Raw genomic sequence first — 27,679 nt, forward strand, 5'->3', positions numbered from 1 at the left:
GTTAATGGCAGTTAACTTGTCTCCTGGAGCTCCTTGTCCCCCAGCTCTCTGAACTTCCCATAATCTGACCCCCATATCTTGCCTTCCACATCTGTCAGTTTCTCTTTCTGTCCTCCAAGTAAGGGGTGCAAGGCAGGACCCTCGATGGGATGCCTGCCCAGTGCATGGCTCACACAGCTAGGAAGACGGTTGCACCAGAAGAATTTTATCAGAAACTAACCTACCAGCATGTCTAGGGACCGGGGGAGGAAATCCACAGGGGGGAGAACATGCACACTCCACACAGACAGCACTCCATGTTCCCAGGGCCCCAGTGCTGTGAGGCAGCCGTACTAACCACTGTGGCATGGAGCTGCCCCGCTATATAAGTGCAGGTGCATATTACTGTCACCTGTTCCATGAATTATTAAATTGTAAAGAGGTATTCTATCCTTCCAAACTGGGAAGTTTCTTGTGCATGTCGGGATGTTTGAAATAAAATGAATGACACAGCACACAGAGCTTGATGTGCACAAGAAAAGTGTTGAACTCTGCTGGTACTTCCAAAGTTGGAGCCAACATTAATTTGCACTCATTCAGCCATTTGGTTATTCTTATACATTGCACCAAATGTCTGTAATTAACAGTCAGTTTCTCCTAACTCATTTTGGAGTACTTCTTTGAAATCTTACTTGGTAAAGAATGAACGAAGTCTTATGAAACCATAACTAAGTCATAACTGATATCTTAGTTCCTGTGTAAAATTTGATGTTTAATTTACATTAGTTTTATTAGAAGCAGTGGTTGGCTCAATTCGTATAGATTTGCAGGTCATTAGCTGAGAAGGTATCTACAAAACCAGGTGGCCTATGGCCGCAGTCCAGGTACCATATACCTTTGTAAATTAAAAGCATGTGTTGCTGTGAAGCAGGATTCTACAGCACTGTTTACAGGACACCTGTAGCTGAGGCGTTGTCCTCTTCTCTGAACTGTGAAGTCTAGAAAACGCGACAGGATTCTGTGTCAGCGCTGTGAAAGGTGTGTTCTTCCTGTGCGAACTGCGAGCGACACGTGATGGTGTGCGGAGGTGGGCCACGTGACCTGGTCTTGTCATATGGGAAGGGTGCGATACTGGAGCACCTGTTGTCGAGCCAGGTGTCATTTTGTCCAGCCGCTCAACAGGTAAATCAGGCCGAACTTGGCGAGTGAGTGAGCCAATCTTAAAGCTAAACAGGTTTTTTTTTTAAAGATGCATATTTTTTTTTAATAAAGGTGCCGAAATCGTTGCTTTAGTGACAACCACGTAATGCTTTGTGGACTTTGACCTTCCGAAGTAGACGACTGTTAAATAAGGAAGTATTAAACTTTTTTTTTAGTTACAGGAGAACTGACAGCTCTACCTGGCCAGGAAGCCATTTAAACCTTACGATGTTTCGCACTCGGTGATTCCGGAAATCGAGTGTTTAAAGTCTGTTTTTGATCTTTGGAGATGTAGCCCTTGGAAAATAACGCAGTTTAGCTGACGTCGGAGGTGAACAGATTTATTAACCTCGTTAAGTAAAACGCCGTTATAGCTCCTGGAAGCTTGCAGTGCCTGTTTTGCAAAGGTAGAAAAGACGCAGTGACAGCAATTACTTTTCGCCGGGACTCAGTTACTTGGTAACAACAGAAACTAATACATTGCGCTGAGATTGGATTTGGTGCCGGCGGAGCTCTAAGGTAAGTAACGTTAAGTTAGAAGGAACAACAAAGTATTCAGTTGTTTTTTTTAAATAAAGTAATATATAATGCTTAATAAGGAGCCGCTCACTTTAATTTACACTCTCTTCAGTGAAACGATATTGCTAATAGAGAAATATAGATGGTTCTTTTAGTTTAAGAAATACAGCCCTTTGAAACGGAGTGTGGCCAGTAATCGCACCCATCAGTGGTCAGCAGACGAGGTAACACGTGATTGAGCAGCCAACTTCCACTATTTAAATGCTGCCACCTGCAAAAACGAGCAGTAAACGCTGTTATTCAAGACTTCACCTCACTTAAAAAAAAGAGGTAATTTGGTATGAAAATGTGATAATGAAGGGAGGGTCACATCTTCTGTTAGCCTTTTGCAATACCCATAAAATTTGAAAAGGCCTTGGAATACTTACACTCCTTAATTAACACTATCCCTGGAGCAGTGCTGTCATGGTCAATTAACTGCATGGTCTATTTCAATTTTGCATTTAAGGATTAATGGTTTTAATTTCATTGTCCCTATTAAATGGCTCGGCGTGAGAAATAAGTTAAAGAAAAATATGATTCTAGCAATTCAGCTTTCAATAATTTTGCCTTTTTCTCCATATTGTATTTCTGTTCTTCCTCGCTTACTCCTTGATGACAGTAGTGTGGCCATGTAATGTTTTTGGAGATTTCGTGATCTGTCGCTCTGTCCAGAGCAACAAACGTGCCCACAGCGAAAGAGGTTCTGGTGATGGCATGTGCCTGTACAGTACAGCAGCCACAGGGAGCTCAATTGACCCCACGTTGTTCAACCACCCCACTCACAGCTCACAGATTATTGAGTACAAATGTTACTCAGGCTAGCCTGCTTCAGGAATTAATTCTTAATACAGTACATGCTTCCAGTGTGAGGCAGTTTAGATGATCGGAGGTTTATGAATTAGCTACCACAGGGGAAAAAAAAAACGTTACTGTTTTAGATACTACTGTACGTTTTACATATAGGGAAAACATGACCTTAAGCATAACTTTTTGATATACTCTTTGTGTGTATATTCACCACTGGACACTCCTGTAAATATTAAGTAATGCTTTTTGGCCTTTATGCCCTTGAATTCAGCTCAGCCCCTCTCAGTCCAAAGTTCTGTTTGATCAGTTGTTTCTGTGTAATTATCCATATTTTATTGTAGTTTCAGACTGTACATTTCTCATGAATCAATTGATCTACGTTAACATCTGCTTCATTTGTGAACGAGTTAGAGCCTGTGAAATGCTGTAGAGCCATGTCTACAAATTATTATTTTCCTTAATTCCTTATTTTCTCTGCAGATGAACAGCTCCGGAGAGGAAATGCCAGCTGGCTTCGTGACGGCAAATTTGTCATATGCAAAGGATTCGAGATCTCAGCCGCTGTCTTCTGTGTTGTCAGACAACACAGACCGTCGAAATGGAACAGTTTTGATTTCCAAAAACTCAACCATCAGCGAAGATCAGCTGTTCCTGAACACAGCAGCGGCACAAGTGCTGTCTGGGATCTTTGTCTGGTCTGCTCTCTTACTGACCTGCCACCAGGTAAGTGGAAATTCACCCAGTGTTATGTTTATATTGCTTGAAAATAAGCCGGCCTATTTCCTGCATATGTTTCTAGGGTAATATCAGTATCGGTGATATCAGTATTTGGTGGTGGTGTTTTTTTCTCCGCTTTTTTTAATGTTCATTCTGTATTTGGCGGGGCAGCTTTTATTTTGTATCTTATTTCTTTGCCTTGTTACCTGATGATGTAAACTTTTGATATCTCACTCTTGGCGATAAAGGATGACGCCGGTAAGGCTCAACAGGCCTTTGAGGAATGAGATTTGAGGAGCCCAATTCTGCATGAGCATATTGCCCAGCAGTGGGGCACATGTTGCTGCACAGGGAGGTACAAGAGCATTCTGACCACAGGAATGGTGATCCTGCTAGGTGCCCTTTTCCAGCCAAGGGAAGCCTATGTTTGGGGCATTTTCTTTCCAAAGTATTGCCCCAAGTGTATCTAAAGAGGACTGTGCACCCAGAACAGGAAGCAGATACCAAAGAATTTGCAGTGGCGCACGCACACACACCGCCTGTGTCCGGAGTCTTCGTCCTCCAGGTATCGCAGTCGCAAGGTGAAAAACCTGTGAGCGAATGTTCCCTGTCCTAAACACAGAAATATTAAGTCTAATCTTTGTTTTTACTATGCTCTGCATTTGTTGATAGTTTAAAAATGTAATTACAATTTAAGAAATGAACTGTGCCATCCAGTAAAAAAATAAAACATCACCCAAGCAAAAGAAACATGGGATTTTCTTGAGAATTAAAGTGTCAGGACTTTTTCTAATCACTTTTGAACACTTTTTAGCGTTGCTGCTCAAAGGATGAGAGTTCCTGATACTTACACTTAACCCTTAGACCTGCTGGGGTGTATGTGAAGGCAGTCATTGTAATAAATATGGGGAAAACAGAAGGAATTTTAGAAAACAGCCAAGTATCCCTCAAGTATATGAATTCAAGTCTGTCTGCATGAGTATGTCAGTAATCATGTGGGTAACAAAGTTAGTTTGTTGATTACATTATCACTCATAAACAGTTGCTTTTGTCCCTGGAGAGATGGGATAAATAAGGAATACCAAGCTCTTTTACACAAGTGTGTATATTTAAGGAAGAGAAAGAATAGCAGTGTTCTTGACTTTTTCTAACCAAGCTGCTTTCTTTCTTGCTATTGGCTTTTTAATTCACTACATTTGTTGTTTTGGTTACAGGAACAGATGTTCTTTTCTTAATGTTGTTCTGAAAGAGTAATGCAGCAGTCAAGATTAACCCCAACCCTTTCATGCATGACAGTGCTGGCAGTGTGTATGAAAAAGAGACACTCTGTTACCATTTATTATCCTCCCTTGAAATGTATTTTTCTCTTTGTCACTGTAGAATGATAAGTAAAAACATTACCTGCTGGGTGTATCATGGCCACCCGCTGGCAATTTTAAATACTGTAAGCACATTGAATTTGCCACTCAATTGTAATCCAGGCAAAAACAGCAGCTATTTCAAGTTTCCATCTGCCATGATTTATGGAGACCTCTGAGATTAGATCTGTGGGAGCAAAGAGATGACAGCAGTCAGAAAACAGATCTACAAGGTAGTGGGGTAAGGCTTTCCTGCCTTTTGTGAAAGCTGAATACTGATTTTCGAATATGATAGCAAACATCTCGCACTTTTTATCTGGTGTGTATGTTTTAACAAACATATCGGCATGTTTTTTTCCCCAACATCACATCTTGCATTGAGAGAGAGAGTTCTGCTGTGTTTTTAGTAGTCGTGTGTGACGGTTTTCTTCCTCAAACTCTTCCCGGGAGAACGCTGGTATTGGAAATGGGCAAACGGACAGATGTTCTGTCCTTGGCCAGAGTTTACAGTGCTGTAAAGATAAGAGCACACAATAAAAGGCCAAATATTGACTTACAGGAGCTTGAGCTTTCATATAAGGAAACCGATTGCTTTAAAGTTAGGTAGCTCTTATTTTGTGTCTGTGTTAGACATGTTCTATGACCTTTGGTAATTTCTCATTTATTTGGTAACGTATGTGGTATGGCAATTTCAGTAGTCATTCTTTTCAGACTGAATGTCATACCATATTTATAACTTTAGCACCCCCAGAAATGTTTCAGTCATTGTATATCTCCTCCGATTCTCAGTGTTGCCTTCAGTCAGTTTTTAAGCTGTGGTAGGATTGACCAGCAAGTGAGGAAGGAGAAGATTAGAAGTTAAAAGCTACCAATAAATATCAACTTCCATAACAAGGGCTGGTTCATGGCTTTGTCTCAGTTCTTTTTGAAGAGGTTTGAGGAGCCCAGTTTATCCAAGATAAGGGTGTAAATGAGGTGCCACAACCCATTCCAGGGATTTTGTGAGAAACAGCAAATTGGAAATAGGACAGTAGTTAATTTATACAGGGGATCCTGGCCAGTTTTTTTTAACACGGATGCAGTAGCAACAGATTTTACATCTACAGGAACAAGACCAGATTCCAGGAGCTCATTGGCGAGTTTAGGAACAAATGAAGAATGAGTATAGAAGCTTTATTTGTGTAGTGGCACAGAAATAGGATCCAAAACCCAGGTTATAGGGTCATAGTTAATTGTTAGTTGATTCTTCAAAATCAATAGTGAAACATTAGTTTCATAATTGCTATTCACAATCAGTAGTGAAACCATGGGACACAACAGAGCACAAAGAAAGTTCTTTCACGAGGAGGAACTACTTGTAACAAAATACCAAGATGTTAGTGGTAACAGGTGAGTTGTCATGAGAGCTGGTGTTAGGGTCCTCCGCCCCTCAAGGAGTAAATGTTCTCCACAAAAGTAGTTCAGTTTTCCAAATGCAGTCTGTGAAAGGCAATAATAATAATCCAGAGCAGCTCAGCAGGAGTGTGCCGTTCATTCCTAAAATAATCTGTTCTTTTTCATTTTCATTTAAATTGAAGTGAATTAATTCAACCTACTTAATGCAATTTATAATCCTGAGTGTCTCCTGGTGCTTGGGAATGCCTTTGTAATATTAGAGAAGCATAGTGGCGAACGGGTTAGTATTGCTTCCTTGTAGCACTGGGGTCCTGGGTGCAGTTCCTGGGGTGCTGTCTGTGTGGAGCTTGCATGTTTTCCCTGGGTCTGTGTGGGCTTCCCCCAGGTATTCTGGTTTCTTCTCAGAGTCCAAAGACATATGGGCAGGTTAATTGGATTAAGGGAGAATTGGCCCTGGTCTGAGTGTGTGCATGTTTGTGTCTGTGTCTGTGCATGTCCTGCGATGGACTGGCGTCCTGTCCAGGGTGTATCCTGCCTTGTACCCATTGCTTGCTGGGATAGTCTGGCTCCTCCGCAGCACTGAAGTGGATAAAGTGGTTAAAAAATGGGTGAATGTACGTTAAAACACTTGTATAGGCAGGACAAAGCAGAGGTAGCTTCCAAAGCACGATTAAAGATTTACAGAAAGGGTCGTGTTTGACAGTAATATGGATAGGTATAGACCTCTGTTTTGCAATACATTTTCAAAAGAAGAATATACAGAAAATGTATTTTAGATTTCTATATAAAGGGGTCCTTTTTAATATCCCTTTGACAAAGAATAGCTGTTCAGCCTATACCTGAACATTGTAGATCATTCAGAAGCATTTCATTATGGTTCTGCCAGCAATGGGAAAATCTGTAATTGTAATTCTGGGCTTTTATCTCAGCCTTCCTGTAGAGATACTTGGTGTAAGTCTCAAGAGTTATTACAGCTCTTAGTCCCCGTTGCAACCAGTTGTTTATCGCGATTGTTGAGCTTTCCACATTTCTTTCATTCTGCTGACAGACAGGGCAAGGTAAATCATGCAGTTCTGAGGTGCTGCACTCCATTTACTGGATTTCTGTGAAGCAGCTGTTAGACGAGATCCACTGAAGTTACAGGCTGACAGAACGGGGCCTTGTTATACATTGTGTAGCACTCTCAAACAGGTGTAAAAAAACAGCATACTGTATATTCAGTGCCGTGTGCATTGCTTATCCAAAATACTCTGATAAATCTTTTTTTAGCTGTATGATGTGTGTAATTTAAGATCCAGTATGTGGAGGAAGGATTTTGCTTGAAAGTGTCACCTAAAAGTATTTTTCTGATGTGCAGTGTAAATTACTATAAAATAAGTCAACATTTTTGTCAGTCTGTGCATGATTTCACTTTAAGCCATGTTTCATCAGTATTGTTCATTCCTAAATTCCATGAGACCCTCAGGATTATAAATTGCAGTAAGTATAATGCATTAAGTCCACTTAATTTTAAATGAAAATGAAAAATAAAAGATTTAAGAATGAAGGGGAGATTTACTTTTTATATCTAAATTAATCATTACTTTGGTAATCCTCGTGTGTTAATGTAAGTTCAACATTGCATTGCTGGTCATTGGGACACATGCTTTGTGACAGATGGTGGAATTTAGTGCCCACGTGTGCTAAAGCTTTAGTACTAGTTAATGATATACCACATCTCATTTCTGGCTGAAGGTAAATGAAAATAAAATATTAAACTGATCTGTTTTAGTGAAAGACTTCAGTTTTCCTCATGTAGACTGGGAACATACAATAGGATTGTCGGCTCTAGAAAACATTACTGTGATCATGCTTTGTAGTATATATTGAGACTGTAAATGAGGAGTTGAAATCAAAGGTTTACCATTTCAGATAAACAGACTATAACGGAAGAGAAATAGAATGGAATATGATGGGTCAAAAAAAGAAGAGAATGGAGGGGGACAATTTAGATCTTCCGTTTGAAGCACAAAAGATAGTATTAATTGACAGTAAAATTCGTAATGTAGTGCTAATTTAAAGAATAATAAAACTGAACCGAGTGTGTCATACATGAATAGATCTTCCTTCTTTTGCATGTAAAGTTATGGAGACATACTAGACCTATAGGATCTTCTACATGGAAAATGTAGTGATTCAAGGGAATAATGAAAATTAGTTTTAGAAATGATAGGTCTCATTAAAGGTCTCTAAACAAGCAACAGCAGTAACGGGTACAGATAGAGGAGACAATATATTGTGCATGTTGTCAGAACCAGTACACTGGCTTCTTTCAAGAAACAGTTTGAGGAAATCCTCAGATTGATTAGCTGCTAGAAACCAAACGGACTAGAGAAGCAGATGGGCCAGAATGAAATCTCCAACTTCTTATATTTGAAAGGTGTGAGCAAGGCATTCTTTTATATTTAGAAGGAATGTTGCATTTGAGTAATAGCTCTCTTTATTTGTACATTTGTGTGGGCTTTCATCCTAATTCAAACTAAAATTTAGATTTTCCCATTTAACACCGAAAGCAGATCTAAAGAGGTTTTTGTCTCGATAATTCGTTTATAATTTTATTCATTCGTTGCCTTTAGGAAAGTGCTCCTAAAAAGGGTATTTTATATAGTCACCTAAAGCATCTGATGTGTCCTGTTTAAATGCAGTATATATTACCAGGTGAGATTTGAGAGGTGTAAAGAGGTGAATTTCATCCCTGCTGAATTGCCTTCATTTCTACACTCTGCAAAATAGCCTTCCAGAATCTATTTGGAAATCTCGAAAGCCGTTGCTTCCCAGAGAAAAGCGAGCGTGAGCACATACAGTACTTGGAACTCTGGGAAGCAGGTGAATGAAATTGGGTTAGTTAATAGTGCCTGGAGATGAGTGGCCCAAAATAATGACCCTCTTCTTCCTGTCATATTCTCTTTTAGCCATTAAAAGGAGTTGCTGTCTATCTACTAGTTGCTATCTATGATCTAGGAATATAATGATTTTATAAGTATGCTAAGTAGCAGGGTAGCCCCAACAATCATGGTGCACGAAAGGAAACGATTGAAGATGCAAAACGGAAGCAGTACCGATTCTCCGTTCTATTGATAAAGATGATGCATGTCATCTTTTTTTAATCATGCCATTAGACCAGAGGGTCTTAACCTGAGCTGCAAGCAAGATGCCCTTTCTTGGAATGCAAGACATGAAAGATTATTTTTTTTAGAAGGAAGACACAAATTATTTATAGGCGCATAAGTAGAACATCTTTGTTTCATCAGGCCTTGCTATTTTAAGGTAAACTTGACAAACCTTTTCATATATTCTTAATTAAAATAAATAATTCTATAGTTATGATGCATCCTAGGCTTAAAGAACTGACCGGCTCCAATCATACTGTTGTGAGAACACACCCTGAGACCCAGAGGATTGCAGGCTCCAGGAAGGGGCCATGGATTGAGCATACAAGGAGAGGCAGATGGAGCGACGTGGCTCAGAATGTGATGGTTCGCTGTCCTCTTCTGTAATTAGATGCCAATTGTTTTTTGTTATCCATCCACTCACTTGAGCGGTGCCAGATTGCGTTTTTCCACATCTCAACTCGCAGCTCGCAGCTACGAACTCTGCCTCCGCACACGGGAGAATGAGGGAGGAGCAGATTCCTCCCACCCATCCACGTTTGACCCACTTATTTAATAAGACGTTACCAGCTGTGTGGACCTGTGCAGGAGGGTCAGATTGGAGATTGGAAGGGAGGTGTGCAAGTAACCAGGAAACCACTTGGGTCACTTAAGTGAGTCCCAGTCACATTCAGCTAGTGACATGACCCAGGCTTGAACATGTAACACCTACACCAGAGTGCTAAACATGCCTGCCACAGCACCTTTACCAGTTGACCCACTCAGAAGCCATCTCATTCCTTTTTCTTAAATGCACTATAGAAACGGAAGAGCTCCTTCTGGAAGCCGGCATGCACGGCTGAAATGGGTCGAAGGCTGACCTGCACTCCCTGAAACTTTCATCTGTTGCCCAGCGTGTTGGAGGGGTGTCTTAGTGCCCTGCTGAGGCCTTTCAGCCTGAACAGTGGGGTTTGTTGCAGTGGAGTGGCATGCATTTCATATATGACATGGGGGGAAAAGGAGTCTTACGCCGTCATAGACTTGAGAGTCAAATCCCAGGTGGAATGGATGAAGCTAATCAGGCTTATTAGAGTTAAATAAGCAAAACTGCAGTAGCTGTTATTAGCCATGCCTGGGTGAGTGTGCAGCTTGTGTGATATTGAGTAATGGGAGAATCCTCCTCCGGGGCGAGAGCTCTGCTTCTTGGGAAGGTGAGTGTGATGAAGCTTCACGTACTGAGGCCTTGTCTGCTCTCGGGGTAAATAAAGGATGAGAGCCTCCCTGCTTCAGTTTCCAAGAGTGCCAAATTCATCACGCTTCTCCCCGGTAAGCGTCTGCACTCTAATGGGCGTTTAATCACATGGCGTTCCATGTGTGAAAGGTAAGGTACTGAGGAGAAAATGAGTGCAAGGATATGTCATCTTCACTCTAAATTGACAGATGGAAAATACATATAAATTGCCGGATTACGACATTACTGCTATTGGATGAGCGGGTATAAAAATGAGCTGTCTCATTCAATTTACATTTTCATTCTCTAGTGAATTCCCAAACTCCTTAAAAGTCGGCCTTCATAAACTTTCTTAACTGGGCTTAAGTGATTAAAGGTGTGCTGAACTTTTTTTCACCTCTTAATGGAAATCACAAAGTCAGAAGAATATTTGGTATTAATGGGTATGGTACTGTATATGCTTATGCACTACATAGGACTGAAAAGCAGTGCTGCAGTGATCACTAAATTGTGTTTATTGTAAGGAACCAGCAGTAATAAGGTTTGGTCAGATACAGTGCTTGTTTAGCCGAAGTGAGCCTTTAATTTGTTAGAACGGAGAAATATACTACCGTCTGATTAACAAATGCAAAATCTAAATGCACCGATACGGCATGTTTTAGTGGGCAACAAACAGCCAGTGTTGCAACTGCATGTGTATACAAACAATAGAGCTCAGCAGGCAACAGTGTCAGGATCTCGCAGCACCGTATTTCTCCTTTTGTATGCCGGTTTTCTCAACTTGGTTTCCCGTTTGTCATGTTTTTTTGCACTTGTTACATTTATATCGATGAACTCAAAAGTCTGATATAGCATCTTATTCATCTCGCTGTCATTTTTAGTCTTCTAATCTATGATGTTTTGCTTTTTAAAACTGTGCCTTAATATTACTCTTAGTGAAGCCTTTTTTAAAATATTGATTCTCTAAAACTACAGGTCACCTCCTTGAAGACTACATTCATGTATGTTTTTTGTTTCACTGTACATTAAAAATAATCTTACTTATTTTTCAGATCTATATGCACCTGCGGTCTTACACTGTACCAAATGAGCAGCGCTACATCATCCGTATCCTCTTTATCGTTCCGATCTATGCCTTCGACTCTTGGCTCAGCCTGCTGTTCATCAGCAATGGCCAGTACTATGTTTACTTTGACTCCGTGCGGGACTGCTATGAAGGTAAATGTGACACACCCTGCTCACGATCAAGAGATACACTGGCATTTACAAATTCACTTCCCTTTAGAAACTTCACCTTTCCTGTCCTGCTCACCAGGCCAGGATATAAGTAACAAGCATGGGACTAGGGTGAACGTCTGAAAAAGAAATATTATGTGTTTATATTGTTTGGAATGTAGGCAATGAAGAGAGACTGCATTTAATAACCAGGGAAACTGGTTTCATTGATAGAGTGTGATATGAGCAAATAGTGTCCTAGTTATGTTTATCATTACCAGAGGAACGTTTAACACGTGTCCTTCTGCCAGTCTGTAATTTAAAGAGGGTTTTTAACCTTTATTAATGACTTGATTCTCCTAGTATTGGTAGTGTTTCTGGGCTTATAATGACAGTCTGATCAAATTCAAAGTATACCACTGAAAAGCTAGGCCAAATTTCCATTTTTCACAAGGTATATTGACATGAAATAATGTGCAATGTGCTGTAACGGCGAATTCTTATTCTAATTTCAAGTAGCAAAGTGACCACTTTTTTCAGCTGTTGAGGAGATGGTGGTTGTACTGTATTCTTGTGGCATTTTTAACCCTACCACAAGAAATGTCTTCTCATTATATTAATTAGAACTGTACTTCATTCTAGCTGGATATATAAAATGGTACATGTAAATATTCTTGCTTTTTCATGTGATCCTCAAAAACAGAATGAAACGGGACGTACTGAATTTTCATGGATTGTTTATATGAAACAAGCATACAAACATTTTTAATTTGATAGTTGAATCTAGGATGTAATTTCATTCAGTTTTTCCTTAGGTTTTAATTGTAATGACGTTGTATTGCATCACGATTACGGCTGTTGCCTGATCTTCAGTTTGTTTTCTACAATTGCAAAATGAGACCTATAATCCGCAAGAGGTGTGCACTCCCTCCGTAATTAAAAAGGTGACTCAAAAGCAGCAAGGATTAGCTGTAATTTGAAAAGAAGCCTTATGAAATTGAGAATGCAATACACACTATTTGCTTTTATGCATAAGGATTAAATTAGGAGACAAGAAACATGTGAAATGTATTCATGTATGTAATAACTTTAAAATATTGCCAAATGTCTAGCTTAATTACACATGAAACATCTGCCCAAACAAATAAGAATAACACATGTGGCAGTATCAATTTCTTTGAGATACCTTCTCAGACTCTGTATTAATCTCAGCATTAGGTTTCTTAAGACCACTTGAAATAGCAACAAGAGATTAGAGAGGATTTTTAGGACAGACAAACCTAACACCTTTGGCCTGTATACTTTGTCTAATGAAATGAGTAAGGAGAAACCTTGATTTGTTCTTCCTGTTCCATATACTTAGCAGTGTACAATATCTGCTTTTGGTAATATTTGGATTATTACAGTTTCCAACCATGTTTTAATTACAGTCAATCATGAAACTTACAGATTATTGATGTTGTACCTCAAAGACATGCTTATGAATGAAAGGCAATGTATTATCTTATTTATTATTCTTGTATTTGTATTACTAATCTTGTATTTTCATTTTGTCTTGGCTCTACAGCATTTGTTATTTACAACTTTCTCAGTCTGTCTTTTGAGTATCTGGGAGGTGAAAGTGGAATCATGTCAGAAATCCGAGGAAAACCCATTCAGTAAGTGCTTTCACCTCTTCGGTTTTACCACTGCAATACACACAATGTGAAACTGCATCAAAATCCCAACAGTGCATCTCTGTAGTAGATCACATCCTTTTACTTAAAGGCTGACCCTGTGGTCTGTGTTGTTTATCTGCATATTGTCAATAAATCAGTTAAAATGATTGGACAACTGATAGCTGCAGCATGGATCCCCTCTTTTACACGAGACCGTACGAGCTTCAGGCCCCAGTGTGGGGTCACTGTTTGTGTGATCAGAAACTCGATGATTTTCGTTGCAGCTGACCTCTTTACTGAAATGAATCCCCGATTGAACCCGTCATTTGCTTGGTTAGAAGCTTTGTGCTCTAAGGCTGGATAATTAGTTACTTCAAGAGCACAAAAGGTCAATGGCAACCTCCTACATGTTTAGGAACCGAGAATAATGAAAAGATACAAATTAAGTCAATTATAATGTCTGTTTAGATTCAGTCATGTCGTGGAGTACTCAGGTGGGACAGACACAGGCAGGTGTGTGGGGTCACAGGCCCGTGATTGGGAAACTCAGTCTTAGAGGTTTCTACACCAGTCCTGGCCAGGCCCAGCATTTCTTGGCTTTTGAAATCCCCTGTGAGCAGCCTGGAAGATGGCAATGTAGCTTGCTGCATTTCAAGATGGGAGTTCCCCAAGAAGCATAGAAATACCTTTGTCTTTCTATGACAGCTATGTGGTTTTAAAGGGTGCTGAGTTTTTTTTGTGGGGAGTGGCTTGGTGTGCATAGCACTTCATAACTCTTGTCTGTGTTTTTAGCAGTTGAGATTTTGGATGACTGTCGTAAGTTTTCGTAATCCCTCTGTTCGGAACACTGACAAAAGGAGGCTGCTATGAAGGAGAACCTTTAGGGAAATGTGTATATACATTGTGTTGTTGATATGTAGGGAATAAAATAAGTTAGAAGCTTTTCTAAACAGAGTTGATCCAAACTAGTTAGAATGCCAGTATTTAACTACATTTTGAGAAATCTGTACATGCAAACAGGAATTTATATCAGGGCTGTATACAGAGTTTAAAGATCTTTCCTGAAACTGTAGTTTCCTCTTAAAGAGTTTTTGCCAGTGAAGTTAACAGAATTGTTTCTTCAGGGTCAATGTGTATTAAAGGGGAACTGCAGTCCCGGTTTCTCAGACTGGATATTACATCTTATTAAATCTCCGTAGTAAAATAATTTACAGTATCGTAACATTTTAAAACTTCTGAATTAAAGCACAAAATCTGGAAATTTGTGGAAGTCCCCTGGTCTCATCACAGGCGAGAGAGTTTCCAAGAATTGTGACTTAAACCGTCCCTTCCTGTTCACTAGTTACTGTAATGATGAATGTAATGTGATCTGCATGCAAAGTTCACAAGTGAGTTTTTCAGACAAATATAGCTGTCTCAGAGTCGAGAGCAATATTTCTATTGGATTAAAACGGATGTATTCACAACCCTGCTTGCTTACAATGGAATAAGGCTCCACCACGTCGCCAGATGTTTTGTTGCCGATCTGAATAGCAGACAATGATGGCAATATAGCGCTGCACAGACCTGGAAATGCGTTCTATATAGTGATGTAAACTGGGGGTTTAACACGTTACTGTGTCCATCTTGCTTTTAAGATTAAGGTTTGAACGGCACTCATCGGTGCCGATTCTTTCTAACCCCGAAATATAAACAATAGTGTTGCAGTTCCCTTTTAAGGTGGAATCTCTGTAGGGGTCCCACACACTGAAGGAGGAGGGCGGTTGTGCTGGGTGGGGAGGATGACTGGGTTTGGGGGGATGGTTGTAATTAGAGAGAAGAAAGGAATTGAAGCTTAGAGATGGCTTTGTATCTGTGTCGTTATGATCTTGTATTACTATTTCCTTTCATGGTTTTTTTTTTGTAATTAAGTTCCCTTGATTTTATGGTACTTCAATGATGCACCGTGTGTGAACTTTGTTGGAAATCAATAAAGAAAAAGTGTCGTAGGCCTTTTAGTTGCCGTTGTGTGTTTTGGCAGTGTTTGAGAATGTTTTTGTAGCCAAAAATGGGGGGGGAATGATTTTCTTTCATTTAATCTGTTTTAAAGGATCCGTTTTTTTCCAATGACCTAAAGAAAGGTCTCATTGGAGAACACTGACCGAGTATCTCAACCCTATTTCTTAATATTTGGGGAATACAAGTTGCATGCTGCTAAGGGATGTTTCAGTGCTGCTCTGATGTACTAATGTTCTATTTTATAACATACCTTTGTACAGTATTTGATTAGTACATGCAAACCTGGCCTGTTAAAATGTGTTTGTACACACGTACAATTTGATACTAATGAGCATGTCCCTGCATGCTGTTAATTGAGGATATTCATACCACTTGGCATATACTGCTGGTCAGTTTGTGGAAGATAGATGTTCTTGTGAATGGAAATTTCTTTAATACGCTTTTGCCTGGAATCAATCAAATAGAAATTCACTTAAATATGATTAAAAACACAGTTTAATATTTCTCTACTTTGAGAACATCAGGGTTTTACTCCTGAGACAGAACTGCATGTGAGACTAATGAATATAATACTCTTATTATGTCTTATTATGCAAACTGGTCAATCTCAACTCAGATTATATAGACCTCATGAATGTTTAATGCTGAAGAATATATTTACAGCTAGATAGGCAAGATTAATTTATAATGGAATTCTTTTTAACCTTGTCCAGTCCGGTATCCATAATTACCCCCTGGCTGAAAATCAAACTGGAAAGATGCATGAGCGATTGTATTTAATCACAACAAAAGAACAAGAACTCATTATTGTCTTTCTTCTGTGTGTAGGTCAAGCTGCTTGTATGGCACCTGCTGTTTGGGAGGAATGAGCTATTCCATCGGATTTTTGCGATTCTGCAAACAGGTTGGTTAAAGTGAAAACTCTTAAGCTTAGTTAAACAACATGTCTAAAAGATATATCTTTTTGCTCACACCTGAAGAAGGCTCCACGGCCGAAACGTTGTGTTTTTTTCTCTTTTCAGCGTGGAATAAACCTATTACTTGTTCCTTTGCAGCCTACGCATGCTGGCGCAGCTCCCCTCCTGAAATATCGAAAAGATGGTTCAAGCAGAGGACTGCATCATCATGCGTAGGCAGCAAAGGAACAAATAATAGGTGTATTCCTTCATGAGAAGAGAAGAAACACAATGTTTCGGCTGTGGAGCCTTCTTCAGGTGTCTCCACGCACAAAGAAGGTTCCACAGCCGACACGTTGTTTATTTTCTTCTCTTTTCATCATGGAATAATCCTTGACTTGTTCCTTTGCATACCTAAAAGAATATGCAGTTATTATTAAGATTAGCAGTTCTGGGGTTTATACATTATTAAATAACTGTGTCCATTTCTAGTGAATACCATGTTATCTTTTTTTTTAATCCTTTCTTCTTTTGTCAGACACCCAGGGTGTCTCTGTCCTTTGTTGTCTCTGCTGAAAATGATGACCTCTATCATTTCATTCACTCGTGTACTGTGAAAACAAATTGAACCTCCATGGCAGTGTACAAAGTAAGGTAATGTGAGTTGTCAGGTTTACACTCTTAAAAAGGTGCATTGGGATTCTGCTGGGGGGGAGTCTCTAGCACTGATGTAAATTATACTTGAAGGGTATGTCTTAAAAAATCGACCAGAATATGAAAATGAATATTTTATGGATAAATGGGAACAGATAAACACATGAGTAGCTATGATAGGCTGAAGACGTGCAGTGTTTTCAAAGCACTGCTTTGTGTTCCTTGAGTTAAATAGGTGGCAGAGGAGTTGCTCCATTCTCTGTAGACAAATTTGAAACAAAAACAGGAAAACATGTGCTTTAATATTCAATTCCTTTTCTTGGCCAGAATATCTAATGATGTTTATGATGGGATGTTTTTACAATCGATATTAAAATCTAATGCTAGAAGTGCAAAAAGCAGTCGAACCTTTGCAGATCCTGGTTTGCTGAATAAAATCACAGGGTTGTTTTGATCAGAAGTGATAAATAATCCCTACATTTGTTTTCATTTACAAAAAAAAATAAAAAAAATACAATTATACTTTTATAAATATAAAACAGAAGGCATTTATATCAACAGTGAAACACCCATTTGAAATGATCAAAATACTTTCATCAGTACTTCTATTAAAGGTGAAAAAAAGAGTCTAGTACTGTGTAAGTTTCTTAAATGAGTATGTGATCTGAAGCATAACATTTAAAACCTACATTTCAAGCTATAATTTCACAATTGATTTCTGCCTAAGAGGCTTGTTTGCTGTTAAAGTTTAAATTTAAATCTCTATTTACGCACTGTGTGTTTGAGAAAAGATACTCTGAATAGTTCTATATAATGCAAAGGAACAACTCACAGGTTTATTCCATGAAAAAAAAAAAGCAACATTCCGGCCGCAGAGCCTTCTTCAGGTGTCACACCTGACTCTGCAGCTTACGCATGCTGACGCAGCTCCCCACCAGATCTATATAATGTCTAAGTCTTGGGAGGCAAATGCAAATCTGCTTCTGGTTTGTAAATACTGCTTTTTGCTATAGCTTTTGTGGAATGTTCAATGCATGGTGAGTATCCGTTGCTTCCTTAAGTGTGTTAGATTTTGTTCAGTTTCAGATTTTTTTTCTCCTTCATGTGTTAAATCCTGATTATTTATATCAACCCCGCCTGATTTTAAATACTCTTTGCATCCCTTTCGCTGCTGTGTGCCAGTTTTTGTTAGGCAAATAGATCTTAAAGTCAAAAAGGCTTAGAGGTTACATGTATGTAAAGGTGATTGCACTTAGAAATTTGACAACTTTGTGTGTTTTTTTTGTGGCTTCTAGGCAACTCTGCAGTTCTGTGTTATAAAGCCCATTATGGCTGTCATCACCATTCTGTTGCAAGCGTTCGGCAAATATCATGATGGAGACTTCAAGTGAGCTGCAGTTTTTGCTTTCTTTTTCTTTTGATCAGTTTGTTTTCTTTGTGTGTAATTTGTTATCTTTTGGAGCTTTACACTAACGAATTCTCAAAACAATCAAAGGAGGAAGAGTGTGAGGACATACAGAATTTGTTTTTACTAGGTTTCAGATTGCACTTTCTCAGCAAATGAAAAACAGAGAAAATATTTGACGAGCAGTTGGCTTTTTGGAGTCTGTCATAGCAGTCTGTTAATGAGCTCTGCGGAATCACTAAAATTTGTATTTTTATAATCTGTGTCTGTACAGTTCTAAGGACAGTCCTAGAATACGCTCAAAGAATAATTATTCTCCTTATTCATTGAACTCTGTACATGTATGTTACTATTCTGATGCAGTTTGAAAACTTGTCATTCTAATTTACAATTATGGTGAAGATAAAATGAAAAGGCCTTAACAAGCCATTCATTTACTCTTCAAAACCAGATGACGTTTGCTGTATGTAATTAATTATATTACTGTATGAAAATAAATAGAAAAAAACATCTTTACGGGAATATAAATTGGAACTGTTGGGTTTACAGCTTTTCTAATTGACCGTGTTTCTCTCCGTTCCCCAGTGTGAACAGTGGGTACCTCTATATTACCATCATCTACAATTTCTCCGTCAGCCTGGCTCTGTACGCACTCTTTCTCTTCTACTTCGCCACCAGCGACCTGCTCCGCCCTTACGAGCCCGTTCTCAAATTCCTCACCATCAAGTCCGTGATTTTCCTCTCGTTCTGGCAAGGTGGGTGGGCGCTCTTCGCTTGCAGACGTGCCCCGGCGTTGGGCATAAAATAAGGAGCACAGAACCTGACTCGCATGTTAAACCGTCATGACCTGCTCGGTACCGGCCTTCAAATTCACATTTGTGAAATGAGAGTGGAAAATTAAATTAGTGGGAAAATCCTATCAAGGCATCGGGCTTTTCTTTTGAAAGATTACAATGTCTGACTCGAAACGGAGAATATCTGTGATAGTAGCTACAGTTTAATCATGTCCAAAACTGAGATACTCTAGATCATGCTTGTCGTGGGTGGCGTACCGTTAACATACAGCATCTATGGTATCTTTTCTGCCCATGTACCTTTTGATGCATATATTGATTCTGTATATTGCCAAATCTTTCTTTTCAGTCAAGGTGTATAATGTTTGGACCTCCCCTTAAAAAAAAAAAAAGATGAGTGATCATGACAGAATCCTTTTGAACCCCAGGAAGGGATGTGGAAAACGCTGAGCAGAAAGAAAGAATGAAATACAGTACATCTTTCTTTCTTGCGAGATGTAGAGCAGGTGCCGCGGTTTGGTGCTGAAATTAAAGCAGAGTTTTCCTGTGGTATCGGCTAATTAACATTTCCTTCAGCGGCGGTGTACTCTTACTGTTCCATTCAGCACAGCAGTCTAGGAAGTGCTGTGTCATTTCAAAGAAGAGCAAAGTGGCCATTAAAATTGTGTTGTGAAATCTGTCCGATGAGGTCAAGTCCTGATGTTTCTGCTGCTTTTTCTTTCCATAAGGCATGCTGCTGGCCATCTTGGAGCGATGCGACGTGATCCCTAAGGCCCTGTATATCGATGGCCATAAGGTGGGAGCCGGGACAGTGGCCGCAGGCTGGCAGAACTTCATCATCTGTATCGAGATGTTCTTCGCCGCCATAGCGCTGCGCTACGCCTTCACGTGCAGAGTGTACCAGGAGAAGAAGAGCGACACGCCAGGCACGTACCGCCATCGGAGATGTGACGTTTATTCTCTGCACAATCGCGGCGCAGCTCTGCAACATGGCCATCGTTCAGGCCGAGTTAACACAGCCAAGCGGTTTGCCCGCTCCTGTTCGAGATGGTTTTACATTCAGGAGGGAGGTTCTATTGCTCGGCAAATGGTTTTTGTGTCATTGTAGGGTTATTTACCAAAGTTAAATGACCGATACAGCCACTAGAGTAATTACTGATGGTGTTAAATGCCCAGTTTTATGAGAGCATTTTGCTAACCCAATAATAATGGAACGCCATTGTAAATTCACAAGTGGGCTCATATACCTTTTCACATTCTTAAGGGTCATAAACTTAACTTAATCTTATGCTTGAACGTGCTATAAAATCAGCAAAACCACAGTTTAGTTAAGCATGCAACTATATGAAAGTGTAGTTAAAAAAACTTTAATTAGAAATACTATAGGCAAATGTCCATTTAAAACGTAATACTTTTGAAAATTGTTTTAAAGATGGGTCACATTTCTAGGACTTTATTGGTTAGAGATCTGGTCACAACAAAGTAACATTTGCAAGCTTGAGACTTCAAGCTGTTGTTGCACTGCTGAAAATAAGCCCTTAATGGAAGCTAGTGTTAGTTTTGATCCTGTGTTTTCATTTGAAGTTCATGTTAGGAATATTGCAGTAATATCTTTTTTGCATTGGCAGAACATTGTTTTTTTAATGCTGCAGTTCTGTCTGGTGCTTCAATATTGATGCATTAATGAGGGACTTAATGAACCTTAAGTGGTTCTCCCGCTCTCATAAACGACAACAGAAAAGTCTAACTCCAGGTTATTTTAAAGACTTTTGCATGAGTATAATCTAACTCATGGTGTGGGATCTGCAGAACACCTGGATCCACACTCTAAGCTGGACAATAAACCATTCTTGTGAACAGTACCACATCTGTGGAACTCCGTGCCCAGTGTTCAGTCCAGACCTGGCAACTGCCAACATTTCTAAAACATGACTAAAGCTTGAAAAGACCTGTCTTTTCAATAAAGCTTTTAATATATAATGAAATTCTATTGAATTAATTTGGTGTGCTTGTTTTTTTTTCTTTTTAGTTATTAGCTTGTGCTTTTGTACATCGCTTTCAGTTTTTTGAAAAGCACATATAGAAAAAAAATCATTGTAAACGGTTTCTAAATTATTCCAGGTTTTTCTAGCATATGAATTAATAGCACAGCGTGATGAAATGACTCATATAATTACACTGTTGTTTGTTTTTCCTCATAACTGAATTTGTGATTTTTAAAGAAATATTAAGTCATTGCTATAAATGGGAACATTGTCCATTAAATGGCTACATTATTTATTTTTTCAGTAGTAGACCAGAAATTAAATGTGCGTTCTGTCAACAGAGAGACTCTTTAAAAGACCAGAAGACACATGCCATACTTAATAGACTTCTACTGATTTGTATGGAGACAAGGCACAAAAATATCATAGGCAATGCACAATTTTTAAAAACTTTCCTTTGCATGGCTTTGATTTATGTTTCTCTTGGTAGAGAGGACAAGTTCAGGCTGGTTTTTTGAAAGATTAATAAGTTCTTACGCCCTTGTGCCTCTCTGATCTTACTAAAGCTTTGAGCAGAGAATATCCAAGCACAGACGTTGGCATGTTCTCACGCAGAAGCACAACAAGATGTGTTGTTCAGGGGAGAGCCCTGTTCTTCAGTTATTAGTCCTCGAAAGCCTTTCTTTTTCCTTGAAAGGAGTAGGACTGTTCTGGGTCTTAACATAAAAATTGAAAAGGAAAATTGCTTTGGTACATAAAACATTAGTCATTTTATTTGTCCATTTATGTACTGTGCTCTGCAAAGTTAGTATTTTAGTTCTAAAAAACAATTTATTCTTTCTAAAAGTGGGAGTTTTAAATGTGTCCTGGCTGAGTCTGCTGTTGGGCTACTGAATTTTACTGTGTAAAATCAGTATGATATACAACTATACAAAGCTTGTCCCTTTGCCATTTCTGATGGTTAGAAATGGAAAGTGCCAAAATATTTCAATCTTAATTTATTATTATATTGGCTTCCCAGTCTTCTCATATCTCAAACATTTGTGTAGCTTGATTGTTTTTCAAAAGATACTTTCTGGGTATGACGTACAGATGTCAAGGAACATTTTGAAACATAACATCGCTCCGTTTTTAAGAGCTGAAACATTAACTGATTACTAACTTGGATTCCCCAAGCACCCAGAAATAGATGCGGAACATTGTTCAGTGATCCATGGCTTCATGGAGTAAATACCAGCCTCTGTACTCGTGTGTCCAGAATGTAAACCTGGACTTGAGCAAAACCACTGTCCGTGACCATTGTCACACACCATCTTTTAAAAAAGAACCCAAACACACCTTGTGATCTTTATCTCTAAAAATGTCCATGGACTTTTTAATTCAGAGCAAACGTCTGCATAGCACCAACAACATTTCTGTACATCCATCGAATGTCTACAGTGTGCAGGGATCCGATTTGTGAAAGGCTCAAAACCTTGCAATGCCTCTTGGCAGTTCTTTTGAAGTGAAAATATTGCTGTAGTTTCAAGTTAGCCAGCTGTGGCCTGAAGCCTATGACAGCATACCTAACTAGATCTTCAACCCTGCAGCACATTAGTGCACCTGACTCCAGAGGCAAGGCTAAGGTGGCTCTTGAAGTGATCTGAAACAAAATAATTTAATCTTGTCTGCAGTGGTGCACTTGGAGAATTGGTACCTAGGTGATTGCTCAGACGTTCCAACTGAATGAAGCAACGCCTGTCCCTCAAGCAGCTTAGCAGAAATTCTGAAGGCAATCCTGGCCTCTGTGGGGGGGGAGTGTATCGTTCAAGATTTACTGCGGCTTTCTCGTCATCTCTGCTCATGCTCTTATCCATCAAGTGCGATAGTGACTGAATGCATAAGAGCATTAACTACAGGTCTTCCTACAGGAGGCCAGAAGGCATGTTTAATTATTACCAATGCCTTCATGCATCCGAAACTGAATTTCAAAAGGAACTCGAGAGGTGTAGAAGGTTTTTCTGAATTGCCTCTATCTGATGGTCCACTGCAACAATTGGCAAATTGGGCCTGGCTACAAATTTACATAAATAACCCCTACATCTGCTGCTTGGAAGATCTCGGTTTTCATGTTTTAATGCCTTATCCATCAAGGGGAATTGGGCTGAGCAGGTTATTTGCAGCGAAGCTTTGGGAAGGCAGTGTGACAAAGCTCTTTCAGTGATCCTGCATACTGTTTTTAATGCTGTCTATCTAGTGCACATCATTATTGTGCAGGGATCCATTAAATAAATTGAAAAACAGACAACCATACGTGCTCAGGAGAATGCACACTCTGTGCCACTAAACAGAGCTTTTGCTGCACCTTGCATTTTGTACCAGGGCCGTGTACAAGTAAAATTGTCTCCTTGCACTGGCATATGTTGAACATGTCATCTGAGCGTAGGTATAAGCTCCTTGCATTATTTATTTCTTTATGCCACTTGTTAATGTATGTCGGTTTGATGGGTGCTTTTATCCTGAGGAAAACGGAGCTGAAGATATACTGGTTAGCTGTCTTTTCCAGATCTTCTCTTTCAGCCTGTTCTTATTCCCAAAGAGCAGCCACTGCACACGTCTTCAAAGGTTGTAAAGATGTATTCCTTTTTCTAGGATCTGCTGTCTTGGCATAACTGAGTAGTGTTTTGCGAGACTCTGCCAGATCTAGGAAAGTAGGGTATAATTGCCACAGCTGGTTGTGTATATCCCATTTCACTGATCTTATTGGCTCATCTGAACCATTTCCTATGTACTCTGTATGTAGGACAACCTGTATGTTGTGAGGTTTCTCTTACAAATGTGGGTCAAGTATTTTCAGGGGGTCCAGTATATTAAAATGATTTGCTTCCTTGGCAGAGGATATACATAAATGCAATCTAAAGTTAGAAATCTATATGTAAATCTGAGTGGAGTTTAGTTTCTCTTATTTGAATGTTTAAACTGGAAATATTAGCTGAGAAGGAAGCAGACACTTAAAAGTTTATGTTTAATTATACCATGGCATGGGGTTCTCAGCTCATCTAATGAAAATGTCACGGTTCATTAAAATACATTATTCAGTGTTTGGGGGGGAAAAATGATTGCCTTCACAGCAAGTGATTTTAAACACAAATGATTGATTTTCACATTTGGCGCATCAGTTTGAATAAATCATTGTTGATGCTTGTTTAAATTCAAATAAATATTAAATATTTAAATTTCTTTTTGTAGTACTTATACAACACAGTGGAACATGCTTTGCATTGTGATTGCGCTCTTAAATTATTACAAAGGTCAAAGTATCTGTTGCAATTAACTCACTAAATGAGTCTCGTTATGATGTTAACTGTTCATAAGGTTGGCATAAGATGATTACACACATATATGAAGTTTTCATATTTAACATTCCTCTACATTAGAGCAGAAATGTTATTAAACCCATTTAAACAGAGACTGTCAAATTGGTCCAGTATTCAGTATTTCTCTCACAGTGTATTGCCTACAAACATCAACCAGAGTTGTGGTTTCTTACAGATAGATTTCCGTTAAAAATTGAATGATCAGGCGACCTGGCTCTCCTCTGATATTTTTACCTTCGTGGTTTCTGGAGCTGTGAAGGGCAGTGACGAGGGTCTGGGCCACAGCATGGCCTGACGGCAGCTGTACAATCTTCAGTATAAGTGCACACTGCCTCCTGCAGTCGTCTTTCTTTCTTTTGCCCTTTACATCTGTTTAAGCTGGATTTGAGCGGTGCGTCAGCTGTAGCACATGTCCCACCACAAAAATGATTAACCTCCACAGATCTTGGAGAGTTATAAGATTAATAGATGAATCATATTCAAGTCTCATGCATTTATATGTCAAATGGTTTGAGGCCAAGAAAGCAACAAAGTGAATATTAGTTCAGCCAGTTATTTTTTATTGAGTGGAGAGTTTATGTACTATGTTACAATATGTTAATTTGCTGAATGACCTGAATTGAAGAATGTAATAAATTCACAATGAGAATTAAACTGTACTGCTTATGGTACTTTCATGTAGAAGTCAGTTTTCATCTGAAATCTTTCAAGCATTCAGTGTACTGTACAGCTTGGTTTCAAAGTTTTCTTTCTACCAGTGCTATTTAGAATATGAGGCTGATTTTTAGAGATGCATCTGGCTCTTTTTCAGAATGCAATGTATTTCTCACTCAATTGGCATACTTCTAGTTTCATTTATATTAATGGAAAAGCATTCAGTTCCAAAGAAATTAAATTGAGCTGCTGGTTCTTCAGGGCTAGGTGGGTCGCCTTCTTCACTATAAGCTAGAAGACAAAGAACCAGTGGGGCTATACCAGATTTTAACTGTTGTCCAACGCCGTCTCTTTGCAGATAACATTGCCCCAATGCAGAGCATCTCCAGTGGCTTGAAGGAGACGATAAACCCCAACGACATGGTCCAGGATGCCATCCACAACTTCTCCCCCGCCTACCAGCAGTACACCCAGCAGTCCACACAGGAGGTGGATCAGCCCCATCAGAACGGGAAGACGGGCTCTGGCGGTGGGGTTAAACGGCCAAAAAGAAACGACAAGATGATGCTGATCACCTCGGACGACGAATTCTAGATCCTGGGGACAGCACACAATCTAGGGTCATTCTGCACTGTAGCTGCTGCCCCCGGAGGACCCTCCCTATCCCACCCAAAGAATATAAGCATGCGCCGGACTTCAGAGGCAAGGCGGGCGCGTCGGCCACCAGCTTCGTTTCGTCCGCGGGGTGCCGAGACGGAGACTCCGGTGGGTCTCTGAGCATACCTTATCCTGCAAAATGTTTACTAAAAAAAAATACAGAAATGAGAACGTGTGTTATTATGAACGATCGGGCAGAAGCCGTTGTTTTAAAAAGGGAGAAAGCGCCAAATGTACTTTTTGAGTTCCTGTGTTATGGAAGAGGAAGCTGTCCGGTACATCAAGTCTACAGATTGCCGTCTGTGGGGCTGGGCGACTTGATCAATCATTGTTGATATACGAGTAAGTGACAGACAAGCCACAGAAAGCCACCACTTTATTTGATTCATGTCGGTTTTAAGAAGAGGCTTATGAGTTTCGTGAATCGGGAATAGAGAAGACGGGCTGTAACTGCAGGCTGTCGTTGAGATGCTCATCTCTGCTGTTAGCAAAATGGAAACAAAAAGCCCACTGAAGCTGTTGAGCTCATTAATAGAAATGCTGTGGAACTGTCGGCTGCACAGAAGACTTCGCGTCAGCCTTCAGACAACAGACACTGCTGGCGTGTTCGCGGAGCAGGAGAAGGGCCCTGGGAGCAAAGCTGCTGATGAGTCTGTTTCTTGTTTCCTCTGCTGTATTATGACATGCCATGCACAAACCAAGGAACGTGCATTCTACATCCCCATTGGAAGAACAGGACTGGCTGAACAAGTGAATTCACATAGGGATCTGTAAAGTATTGTAGGTAGCACCAACACTGTCAAGAATGTGTGTTCTAAAATAAATGGTTCTGTAATTAGGCAATGATTGTACAGTATGTTCTTGTTGCAATTTCTGAAAACTAATAAATACACCTGTAAGAAAGTAGACGTTGGTATACTTATCGTAGCTGTTGTAGTGTCTGGGTGTGAAAATGCTTACAGTATATACTCACTTGCTGGGGTTTCATCTTCTCCTAAACTTAACATTTCTTTGTAATGTTTTGATAATGGGATACAAAATCATTAATCGAGCATGCCTTCTATTTTAACTTTACATTGTGATGGTAATGCGCAAGCAGAAAGAAAAACACTCCTTTACATTGTCTACATATCTCCATATTAATAACATCGGTGTTTGCAATTAAATATTTGCATTTTTACAGTCTTTCTTTTCTTAGTGTCCTTTCTCCTGTTGGAAAGATTTAAAAAAAACTGAACATGGTCTTTGGACTATTTTCTCACACAGTTCCTTTGTCTGATGATGATCTTTTTACAGTTGCTCTCCCTTTAACAGTTTGCACAAAACTGAAGACATTCAATGTTTCCTGTCACTCGTCTCAATTTAGTCAAATCCAGTCTTGCTGTGTTTTGCTCATATAGTATATTTCTCAAATACGTGTGCATACAGTACATGAATACTGTACTTTGGTTCTTATCAAGAATGATCTGGTCGACTGCTGTGTGCTTTTAGAGGTTGAAGATGTATTATGTATAACAGTGTTGTTCTGTTTCCTCAGTAACTACCAAGTAGATGGCAACTTGAAAAAGCACTTCTACTGAAGTAGAAATGGTGGTTATCTTATATCCTGGAGGTAGGAAGCTATCAGAAGCCTTGTTGTGTGATAAAGATCAATTTCTATTCAAATGTACAGTTTTCACCTGTGCCAATGCCCTACCCCATGTTTAATCAAGCTACGAGAATAGAGATTCATGCAATTTTTCTGCATTACAAAAAAATATTTTTGGGGGCATACACTTTTCTTTAAATGTGTTGTGCATCTGTCCTACTTCAGCCTTGGCCAGGGAATGATTCTGCTCAAATACAATTATACAGTACTTTGTATTTCACAAATTCTCTTACTGTTTATTAATAAAGCAACAGTACTGCTGTATACATTTAAAATAAAACCATTATCCATAGAAAGGTTTTGTGATATTTTTCAGGGAAGGGTTGATCTGGGTCAGTTTTATCCCGGTAAGCATACAGTGTATGCAGTGAAACTTAAACTGT

The 27,679-nt window shown here is 39.4% G+C and overlaps 1 protein-coding gene across 2 annotated transcripts; it reads left to right on the forward strand.

Moving 5' to 3' along the window:
- The first annotated feature begins 62 nt into the window (after positions 1-62).
- tmem184a (transmembrane protein 184a) lies at positions 63-27,592 on the forward strand. 2 transcript variants are annotated; one of them, XM_088612744.1, is made up of 10 exons: positions 1,059-1,161; positions 1,356-1,698; positions 3,028-3,270; positions 11,429-11,594; positions 13,159-13,249; positions 16,076-16,151; positions 18,093-18,184; positions 18,788-18,957; positions 19,725-19,922; positions 25,350-27,592. In XM_088612744.1, exons 3-10 carry the CDS (start codon positions 3,028-3,030, stop codon positions 25,583-25,585), a joined length of 1,272 nt encoding a protein of 423 aa, XP_088468870.1. In that variant the 5' UTR covers positions 1,059-1,161; positions 1,356-1,698; the 3' UTR covers positions 25,586-27,592. The 2 variants fall into 2 exon arrangements, with proteins under 2 accessions (XP_088468868.1, XP_088468870.1); XM_088612742.1 differs by lacking the exon at positions 1,356-1,698 and having other exon boundaries at positions 63-1,161.
- Positions 27,593-27,679: the final 87 nt, after the last annotated feature.

This window comes from Lepisosteus platostomus, chromosome 19 (assembly GCF_059453375.1).
Source record: "Lepisosteus platostomus isolate fLepPlt1 chromosome 19, fLepPlt1.hap1, whole genome shotgun sequence".
In the NCBI taxonomy this organism is placed as follows: Eukaryota; Metazoa; Chordata; class Actinopteri; order Semionotiformes; family Lepisosteidae; genus Lepisosteus; species Lepisosteus platostomus.